The sequence below is a fragment of the Rhinolophus sinicus genome, chromosome X (genome assembly GCF_036562045.2).
Source record: "Rhinolophus sinicus isolate RSC01 chromosome X, ASM3656204v1, whole genome shotgun sequence".
NCBI lineage: Eukaryota > Metazoa > Chordata > Mammalia > Chiroptera > Rhinolophidae > Rhinolophus > Rhinolophus sinicus.
The window spans coordinates 116,036,875-116,047,497 of NC_133768.1; the positions used below are offsets into that span (position 1 = coordinate 116,036,875).

The 10,623-nt window shown below is 50.9% G+C and overlaps 1 protein-coding gene across 4 annotated transcripts; it reads left to right on the forward strand.

Annotated features, from left to right (window-relative positions):
* Positions 1 to 3,609: 3,609 nt before the first annotated feature.
* Positions 3,610 to 10,329, forward strand: GJB1 (gap junction protein beta 1). 4 transcript variants are annotated; one of them, XM_019747943.2, is made up of 2 exons: positions 3,610 to 3,634; positions 8,955 to 10,329. In XM_019747943.2, the coding sequence occupies exon 2, from the start codon at positions 8,971 to 8,973 to the stop codon at positions 9,820 to 9,822; it is 852 nt and encodes a 283-aa protein (XP_019603502.1). In that variant the 5' UTR covers positions 3,610 to 3,634; positions 8,955 to 8,970; the 3' UTR covers positions 9,823 to 10,329. The 4 variants fall into 4 exon arrangements, with proteins under 4 accessions (XP_019603502.1, XP_019603499.1, XP_074179699.1 ...); XM_019747940.2 differs by lacking the exon at positions 3,610 to 3,634 and adding an exon at positions 3,992 to 4,104; XM_074323598.1 differs by lacking the exon at positions 3,610 to 3,634 and adding an exon at positions 7,019 to 8,322.
* The last annotated feature ends 294 nt before the right edge of the window (positions 10,330 to 10,623 follow it).

Consider the following 10,623-nt stretch of genomic DNA (forward strand, 5'->3'; position numbering starts at 1 on the left):
CAGTCAGGTTAGCTGGGCAGGTGCAGTGGGAGAAAAACTGCCTGGGTTTCCTACCTGGACAGCCCACCATCCGTCCTATGAGCAGTGCTTGTCCACAGAAGCCTTGGCTCGTCAGCACCCTGGCACTGCCCAAGGTATTGACGTGATGGTGGGTGCAAGGTGGTTCCGAGAAGGAGCAGGGGAAGTGCTTCTGGTTACTGAGGCCCGGGATTCTGCGTGAGGCATTCATGGTGTTGTTGCTGGCAAACCTGGCTGACAGAGGGAAGGGAGAGGAGTCCAAAGATGAGACAGAAAGGGTGAGCAGCAAGGCGTCTATTTAGGGCCTGGTTTACATGTTTCATTGGATACTCAGCTAGAGGGGTGGGTGATAGACCAGTAGATTTCTGTTTGGAGGACCTACAGAAAGAGCCTATGAAAAAATCTTCTGCATATACAATATGATTTCACTGATGGGTGTGCATATAAAGAAAGAAAACTGGAAGGAAAGTACTAAACTATTAGCAGCTTAATGGGCTTGTCAGTTTGGCTGCCCAAACTTGGACAGTTAGCAAAAAAAGCTAAATTCTTCTGTGTCCTTTTCACTTCACCCTTCAGTCTTAGCACTTGGCTCCATTTTTCTGGCTACAACCTGGCCTCCTCCGTGATTCCTCATCCCTACCATGCCTCTTCTGGTCCCCTTGGGTAAAAATCCAGGATTGGATTTAACCTGGGAACTCACTACCTCTGTGCCACTCCTGAGACGCTACAGTGCCCAAGGTGACATTAAAACGGTCACCCAAATTTCCAATTTCCCATTTTCCCCTTGGCTACCTGGTGTAGTGAAAGGATGTCGAACTTGCCAGAATCTTTTGCAAGCATACCCTCTGTTGGTGTAGTGATCAGACAGCGGTGAAATATAGTACCAGTCCTCAAACCCCAGGAAATCTATAAGTTCCAAGAAACACCACCTTTAGATTTTCCTCTTGGTAGGAGTACCATCCTGACTATGTGGGGTTGCTTTGGGAATATTTCATACAATTGTGTTTTGGGGGAGAGGGGTGCTGAAACAGCTTTGCTTTTGTTCCCCACCCCATACTGTCCTTTCCCTAGCAGCCTTTACTGGGAACAGTTTGCACAGCCTGAGCTGGGGTGGGGCCTTTTGAAATATTCTGCAGATTTTCAGCGTTTCCCATGTCCTTAATCCTATAGATCCATTTGAGAAGAGTTTTTGCCTGTGTGTCTTAAACAACATTTCTGTTGGAAGCTGTCCCCTTTGATTTCTAAGCCATACAGCAATGCTGTCTCATTGATCAAAGCCATACAAAATGCCACATTTTGTTTGGTAATGAAGCCCAGGGACAGGCTGGATGATGGAGTCCACATGCGACCCAGTGCCGTGAGGTCACGAGCAGAGCTCCCACCAGCTGATTGATTCTGTCGATGAAGTTCCTGGTGAGATGCTTCCTCCAGCAAGAGTCCTGGTCCTGGCTGGAGCAGGAATGGGGGAAGTCCTTATTGCGGGTGATGTTTGAGCCATACCAGAGACAGCAGGCTTACGTCTGTGGCCTCTTATCTTGTATGTTTCAAGATCTAATGAAAATCTCCCTAAGTGAATCCAAGGAAATAAGCAGGCTGATGTAAAATTTTCAAATGTTCCCCCAGTACATCTGTTGTAGGAAGAAAGTTTGCTTAGAATTCAAGGCAGAAGTTGATTTTAGAGGCTTCCCAAGAGCAAATGGATTTCCAGTCCTAAGTGTAGTAGTTTTCCTTCTCCCCACTCCATTCTCCTCCCGTCTTTCCCCTGCTGTGTCCTCCCTTCTCTCTCCTGCCCCTTCCTCTCTCTCGCTTGTGGCGGTACCCCATCCAGAAGATGTGTTCAAGTAGCAGTAAAGAAGTGGACTCTGGCAACCGTTTTTTTACAGCTACAGACTGCTCACATAAACTTCCTGTAGCCTAGAACTACAAGCACTGTCAAGAAACTGTGCCAGAACTGCAAGGAACAATGAGTACATACTATGCTGACCTGCAGTTTCCCTTCCGAGGAGCTCTCTCTTCTGGTCAAACACAGCTCTCTCTTCTCGTCAAACAGGTCTGCCCACCATTCCCTAAACACATCTCACAGCTTCCTGTCACCTGGACGGCTTGGCCTTCCATCTCTGCCTGTTCCATTAAAACTACCCCCCTCTCCTCCGTCTGAATGTTTCCTGGCACCTCATACTTACAGATGGCATTTAGGATATACGCCTTGTTGCAGGTACTAAGGCACATGTCTCATTTCTCCCGCTAGTTTAGAACCATCTAGAGTCAGAAACCAGTTCTTACGCAGATTCTCAATGGGACCTGTAGAGCTCATCAGCTGTGATGTAGTGAGCCTGGGTTCAAATCTAGCTTTGTTACTTATTAGCTGGGTGACCTCAGTTATGTACCTTGACCTCTGTGTGTCTTAATTCCCCTGTAACGTGGAATATTTAAAATGCCTACTGCATAGGGTTATTTTGAGGCTAAAACAAAGTAATACTTGCAAAGTTACTTTGTATGTTGCCTTTCATGGATTAAGTACACAAGAAATTCTCCTCCTCTTTAGCCAGTCCGACCTGTACACTCAGCAGGAATTGCCAAATGCCAGGGAATGCCATTCAGCCTTTCCCCATGGTGTCTAGCTCAGGTTTGCCTTATACCAGATTTACCAGGCACTCACAAAAGGAATTCCTTACCTGACTTTAAATGCCCTTCTTACTCTGAGCGTCTTGCTGACTGACACTGTCTTCCACAGCCACCCAACACAGTCCTGCTTCCTTTCTGTCTCCCATACATGCTCTGCTCATTCCTACCTCTGTGCCTTTGCTCACACTATTCCTCCTCCCTGGAATGCTGGCCCTACCCTTCCACTTTCCTACCCCTGACATCACTTACTTCTCCATTCAAGCTTCACCTCCTCTAGGAAGCCTTCCCTGATTACTTCAGTTTACTCTCATCTTCCCCTTCTTCAAACTCCCTCCACAGTCAGAGTCATAACTACATAACTAAATATACACTGATATTTTTCATGGTAACTTCTTGAGTCTTGGTCTTGTCTCCTCAGGAAGTTGACAAATTCTTTAAGAATAGTTGGGATATTTTCCCCTCTTCTGCCACCTGTCCCCAGCATGTATCCAGTACTGAGTACCCAGCAGGTGTCCAGTAAAGACTTATCAATTGATGTATCCATATGGCCGGGTTTGGCCAAGGGAAGCCGAGTCTCTGGCTCTCTGGCAGTGAGCTTGGGCTGGGGTGGAGAGCAGAAGGCAAAGGAGCGGTTTCTGCTGACTTCACTTATTTCTTTGCTGCCAGTCAGGTCATAGAATTAGCAGGGTCTTCAGGTAGGCCTTCCTTCAAACTGGACTGACCTCACGGTTAATGGTTGACATTCTCTGTTTACCTTAATGATTGCCAAGATCTGTTCCTGCACATGATACACTTTGCAGTCCAATGGCCTTGGCCCCGAGACTAGAATGCAATTTTTGAAGAGGTTTTAGGGTTCTGGGATGGGATTGGAAATACTTTGGTCCATCTCCAGCCACTCAAGACGTGGACAGTAAGCAGAGAGGCAAAGAGCACCCTGGTGTCGCCATGTGGGGGAAGCAGTGTCTTCCCTCACCTCAACCTCAAGATGCCAGTAAGCACTGCCCATGGCTTTTTCCCTCCCCAGAGTCATATGGTTTTAGAGGCTGGGTGCTCTAAGTGATGGAAGGGAGCGCAGGTGCCCACACCTTGGCCAGGGGGTGGGGGAAGGCTAAGAGCTGTTGATGAGCCCAGGTCCAGTTCAGTCTCCCAGGTGAGATGGACTAAACATGGGCACATGGGTGACAGTGATGACCCTCTCCATCTAGAACAGTACAGTAACTCCAGGCTGTGCGACCTGTCTCTCCAAACCCATTGGGAGCTCAGGGGATCAATCTTCTTTACTAATTGTGTGTGGGAGGAGGTGGGGCTGGTTAATGTTTGTCTGGTTCCTCTTGGGCTGTGGGCCATATCTGGTTCTGGCCCTGGACTCTTTGTCCCTCCCCTGGGCTGGGCTGACAGTACCTACTGGCATAGTGCAGACATGCTTGCAGACATTCTCCAGGAAAGCGCAGCGCCAGTCAGGTGAGGCAGCTGGGGGTTGGGGGAGGTGGACCAGCAGAACGCTGGTGTGGCACAGGGGGGCAGAAATGGGGGCTGGGGAGACGCCCGGGTCCTGCTTTCCCTTGGCCTCAGCATTCAGCCACTTAGATCCCTTCTGTGCTTCCCTCTGAGCTGGGGTGAGGCCCATCCTGCCAGGTGCCAGGCTTCCTTAGCCTCTCTTTCTAGCCCCCAACTCTTATCATCTTTCCAGTCTCCAAGTTGCTTCTCCCCTCAGTCTTTTTTCCCCAGCCAAGGATTCCCCTCGTCCCCACAGGGCCCAATTCTCAGGAGGACTTGGGGGCCCCCTAGGCATAGGGAGTCCAAGTTTATCCCCTTAGGAAATTTCCTGCCATACAGGGTTAGAGTTCAGTGGGAGCATGGGGCACCAACATGGGGGCTGCGGGCGGATGAATACAGTGCCCTGAGTGGGCACAGAGGGCCGGCCAACAGGGCTGAGATTTGGGAGCATGCATGTTTGTTTTCATGAGGGAACTTGGAGTAAGTGATGATTTGGGGATCTACAGGAGGGGTGGACTTCCAGCTGTTTGAAAGTTGTTCCAGCTGTTAGGAATAGCATGGCCAGAGTACATGGACTTACAAAATGACATGAGGGAAGGAGAGTAGAGAGAAAAAAACAGAGGTTTGAAGGGATAGACTATGGATGAGGATGCAGCAGAGCAATGGGGAAGGGACCCAGGCTTTGGTGAGGGCTCCACATGAGCCCCAATCGGAACTCCAGCACTTGCTTACCAGCTGTGTGATGAGTTACGCAGCTTCTTTGAGCCTCTCTTGCCTTAGCTGTGAACCGAACACAGTAATCCACAGCTTGAGGACTGTTGTGAGGATGACAGTTAATGAACCTAGAGCTGTAGCACACAGGAAGCATTCCATAAGTGGTGGCAACATGAAGTCACTGATGGAGGAGTAAGAAGGTGTAGGGCGAACAGTAAAGGAGCTAACATTAGTGGGAGTTGCAAGGAAAGACCATGGCCAAGCGAGAAAAGCAGAAAATGGGAATGAGCTTCACCAGCCCTGAGTCAAGCCTGGCCACAGAATATATATGGCAGGGTAGAGGGGACAAGTGTGATGACCATGGAAGGGGCTGTGGGACCACAGGATTGAGGCACGGAAGAGAAGCAGGGAAGAGGAAGAGGGCTGGAGGAGATGGGCCTTACCCATGCCAAACTGATGAAGGCAGCCCAAAACTCAGAAGGAAATATCAAAGAAAGCCCCTTGTCCGCTCCTGGCCACAGGCTGCTTGTGAGAGGGAGCATGCAGTCTGAGGCTGAGTGTAACCTCATCCATCCCAGCCAAGCCCCTCTTCCCCAAACCAAAAAACAGAAGAATTTCCTGTAGATGGAAGGCAGGACAGTACAGGTGGGGGGCCAGAAGGAAAGAGACGGATTTGATGAATATGTATGCGTGCGTGTGTGTGTGTGTGTGTGTGTGTGTGTGTGTGTGTGTGTATGCACGTGCGCAGGCACCTGCGCATGCACACACATGTGGGAAGGAGTGTAAGTTTTGGAGTCCTGGGCCTGGTCTCAGAATGCAAAGTCCTTAAAGGAAGAGAGGCCGCCAAAGGCAGTGCAATGTACAAAAGCTTTGAGGTCAGAGGAAAATAAGTTTGAAACTTGACTCTGGCATTTAGCAGCACAGCAGCTGCCACTGAGGCAAGTTATTTAACTTCTCTGAGACTCAACTTCCTTGTCTGAAAAATGGGGATAATATTACAGGGCAGTTCTAAGGATGAAGGGCCATGTCTCGATTTTGAACTGTGATTGAGTGCTTGAGCAAATCTGAATCCAAGGACAAGGCCATAGACAGAGAAATCCTGTCTAATTAAACATGAGGGCAAAACATACCTGGAGCCGCACAGAGCATATCAATACCTGGACTTTAACCCAAAGTCACAAAAACGGTTTGGATTTCAAAATCAGGTCACGCCCCGGGATGTTTTTAAAATGAAACCCTTGCTGTATTCATGTTGACATAGGGATCAGCTCTCCTTCCAAACGTGAGAACCAAACTTAGGATCCCAGTGCCCACACAAGGGTCCTTAGGGGCCCCCAAGGGAGCTACTGGCTATGACTCAGAGGGCTATAAGAACCTAGAAACTGAGGGGTGACCAGGCTGTCTGGGGGGCCCCCCTGAGGGGCAGAGAGAAGAGAACAGCTGAAGCTTGCTTGAGTTTGAGGAACCAGTGTAAAAAAGCTAAGGAAGGGAAAACAGAGCCAATCAGGAGGCAGCAGAAAGCCCTGGGAAGAAAGGAGAGGAAAAGAGTTGTCACTTGATAGGAAAGGGGAGAAGGGACTACAGGAGAATAAAAGCCAGACCAGGTTTGAATTTCCCTATTTCTAAAAACACAGAAAGAAAAATTCTAATTCCAGCCCAGGCAGTAGAGCTTAGGGGAAAAAGTCTGGGTTGTGACGTCAACTTGGCCTGGCTCAAATCCCAAGCTCAGTCATGTACTGACTGCGTAAACTTTGTAACCCTTGTAGAAATCCCTTCACCTCTCCTTACCTCAGTTTCCCAATCTGTGACATGAGGATTAGAAAGAACACCTACCTCATGAGGTTCTGAGTTTTATGTGACGTAGTGCGTGTGCAAGGACCTGGTATGGAACAGGTGCTCAGTAAATGATTATTTGTAATACTGCTCTGTGAGCACGTGTCTTTGAATCTAACGTCTCACCAGATGAAGCATTTCTTTCCTGCTAAGAGTGGTGTCTCCTGTAGCAGCTCCGCCTTCAGAATCCCGGACTTGGGAGAAAGGACATCTGTGTCCTGGTTTAGGCCCACAGCATGAACTCACTAAGCCTTTTTTTTTTTTTTTTTAAGTTAAATGGAGAAACCCAGAGAAGTAATCTATGTGCCATGGACTGTCCCTTCATCCTCTAGTTTCTTTCACCCCATTCCCCAACTTTTCCGGTTGCTAATACGCCAGCCACCCCTTCCCCCCTGCAACAGGCAAGTCCTACCCGTCCAGGACTGTGTGTTCTCCTCACATCCAGTTCCCTGCTTCAAGCATGGTCTGCTCACAACTTCGTGGCAGAAGTGGTGGGTGGTAGGGGGAGGCCTTCTTGCCTGCCTAAGGGATAGAGGGGAATTTCTTCCCTAGAGCACTGGCAAGCTCAGAAACCATGAGGCTACAATGTACACTTGACATTGGGGGCAGGACAGCAAGGGGACGATCTGTTCTATCTCAGTGGGACACTATAGGTCAACAAAAGCATTGGGAAATAATGCTAGGGGACATTGGGTTTGGCAGCCCAGTCAGTCCCCCAAAGCAACATTGTTTTCCTCTTTCTGATAAGGCTCTGTGAGCGTCAGCTGTGATGGTAGAGATGGGCTAAGAACTTTTGCATTTGCTTCATTGAACCTCACAACCACCCTGGGTCTTCACAGTGGTTATAGATGAGCAAGCAGGCTCAGAGAAGTTCAGTCATTAGCCCAAGGGCGCATTGGGGGTAGCACCAGAATTCAAAGCCAAAGCTGTGTGACTCTTACCTATTCCATCTCCTAACTTTCTGTTTTCTTGCTTAACTCTTCCTTTCTCCTTTTGGCTTGTGTTTGCCATGTGCCCACCTGGCCACCCTCTGTATGGGTTCCCTTTCCTGAAGCTCAAGGTCGGGATTTGCTCCATGACACTGGAGTTGCGACGTAATCACAGGTCAATAGCTTCCATGTTGCTTGCGCTTTTATGGGGAACACGAGCCTTGGCTTTTGTTGGCAGCATCTGCAGAAGCACAAGGAATATACTGTGGAAAGGGCTTCGGCTGCTGCTTCAGATCTAACACTTCCGAGCTGTGTGACCTTGAGTGAGTGAACTTATCTGAGCTGCAGCTTCCTCATCTGCAAAGACCAGGGTGATAGTCCTTAGAGGCTGGCTAAGTGGGTCAAAAGAAAGAATGTATGAGAAAATGCCTAATGTGGTTCCTGGCTTGATAAATATGAGCTCTCTTTCCTCCCCTCTAGCTCACCCATACCCCGGAGTGGATCTAAGCCTAGGAAAAATCATGCGGACCATAAGTTTCTAGTAGGGGCATGGAGAAGGGCTTTGGCCCAGGCCTTCCTGGTCCCCTCAGACCCCCTCTTCTATGCACCTGTCTTTGTTCCATTTACCCCACCCCGCCCGCCGTGGCCATTCTTCTGGTGGGACTGTGGGGCGGGTGCGGCGATGGACCGGGCGGGCACAGAACAGGTGGGTGCAGGCTGGGTGTCCGGCGCTGGGACACAAGTGCTCTGTGTGTAGGGTGGGCGGAAGTCAGGGCGTTTGATCTGAATTCTAAAGGGCGTTGTTCAGAGCCCCACAAAGCTCCCATTGTGCAGACACTGGGTATAAAGCAGCATATGACTCCCCAGCACCGGGCGGCGATGAATTGGGACGCAGGCGCGGACCTAGGGACGACTCCCCCGGCAGACATGAGACCATAGGGGACCTGTCTGGGTGGCCTCAGGGATAGGCGCTCCCCAAGGTAACGGGCTTTGTTGGGTTTGCCCCAGGTCCGGCGTTAAGGAGCTGGGGGATGGGGAGCTCAAGAGGATGGCTGAAGGCAGAACAAGACGGGCCTGGCAAAAACGGGGCTGGCGAGGAAAGAATGTTGGATGAAAGCAAAGAAGGGAGATGATGGGGCTCCGGGAGGTCAAGTCAAGTGAGGGAGGAGGAAGAGGAGGAGGAGGAGGAGAGGCCAGCAAGGGAGACGGGGTGATGAGGAAAGCCATGAGTATCCTTCGTCCTTTCTTGTCACTGGCTCTTGGAAGGGCTGATTAGGCCGTCAGCCGGTGTCCCGGGGCCTGGCCTTGTGCCCCAGGTTTGTGGCTCATGTCTTGCAGGTGTGAATGAGGCAGGATGAACTGGACAGGCTTGTACACGTTGCTCAGTGGTGTGAACCGGCATTCTACTGCCATTGGCCGAGTATGGCTGTCGGTCATCTTCATTTTCCGAATCATGGTGCTGGTGGTGGCTGCAGAGAGCGTGTGGGGTGACGAGAAGTCCTCGTTCATCTGCAACACCCTGCAGCCTGGCTGCAACAGCGTGTGCTACGACCACTTTTTCCCCATTTCCCACGTGCGGCTGTGGTCTCTGCAGCTCATCTTGGTTTCCACCCCAGCGCTCCTCGTGGCCATGCACGTGGCTCACCAGCAGCACATAGAAAAGAAAATGCTGCGACTTGAGGGCCATGGGGACCCCCTCCACCTGGAGGAGGTGAAGAGGCACAAGGTGCACATCTCAGGGACGCTGTGGTGGACCTACGTCATCAGCGTAGTCTTCCGGCTGCTGTTCGAGGCCGCCTTCATGTACGTCTTTTACCTGCTCTACCCGGGCTATGCCATGGTGCGGCTGGTCAAGTGTGAGGCCTACCCCTGCCCCAACACGGTGGACTGTTTCGTGTCCCGCCCCACTGAGAAAACCGTCTTCACTGTCTTCATGCTGGCCGCCTCGGGTATCTGCATTATCCTCAACGTGGCCGAGGTGGTGTACCTCGTCATCCGGGCCTGTGCCCGCCGAGCCCGGCGCCGCTCCAATCCGCCCTCCCGAAAGGGCTCGGGCTTCGGCCACCGCCTCTCGCCTGAGTACAAGCAGAATGAAATCAACAAGCTGCTGAGCGAGCAGGACGGCTCTCTGAAAGACATCCTGCGACGCAGCCCCGGCTCTGGGGCCGGGCTGGCTGAGAAGAGTGACCGCTGCTCGGCCTGCTGATGCCACACGCCAGGCCACCTCTCATCCCAGCCCTCACCCACCTGGGCCTGCCAGGGAGTGCTCCTGCCAAACCATCCTCCCCTTCCTCCTGGGCCTTCTGTCTGGATGGCTGAGGGAGAGGGGAGCTGCCCAAGGTGACTGGGGTGTGGGCAGCTCTTGTTGCCTGTACCCCTTTCTCTTTCCTCTCCCTCTCCCTGGGACCACTGGGGACAAGACATAGGATGCTCTGACAGCATGTCCAATTATGAAACTAATCTTAACCCTGTGCTGTCAGATCCCCTATTTCTGGAGTCACATCGGTGGGGAGGGATGTGGGCAAGTGGAGTTGAAGGGGTGGCGCTGTGGACCTGTGGGTGGGGAGGGAGGGGAGCAGGAAAGGAGGACATGTCTGTGGTGGATGAGCTAGGGAGCGAACAAGAAGCAGGCCAATAGATTGCAGTGGGGGTTGGTCAGGGCCTCTCTCTGCCTGAAATGTTACATATTAAACAGGATTTTACAGTAAATGAAGAGGTGGCTTGTGTGTTTGTCAAGTTCTTTCTCCTGCAACCTCTGACATCGCCCTGGCTGAGCTGGCCTTGGCTTTTTGCTGATCAAGAAAAGAATGGGTGAAAGAAATAGCCATTTGAGGAGCTGAGGCTGGAAATGAGGAACTGCTGCCCTCTGAGCTGTTCTCTCCTGCTTTGCTGTTGTTTTGGGTTTGTTTGCTTGGTTGGTGTTTTTTATTGGGGGGGGTTGTTTTTTCATTTTTTAATAACAGCTTTATTGGGATCTAATTCACTTACTCCCTTCCTCTGATTTTAT

What these genes read in the sequence shown, in the direction of transcription:
- GJB1 (XM_019747943.2), top strand. Translation starts at nt 8,971, where the DNA reads ATGAACTGGACAGGCTTGTACACGTTGCTCAGTGGTGTGAACCGGCAT.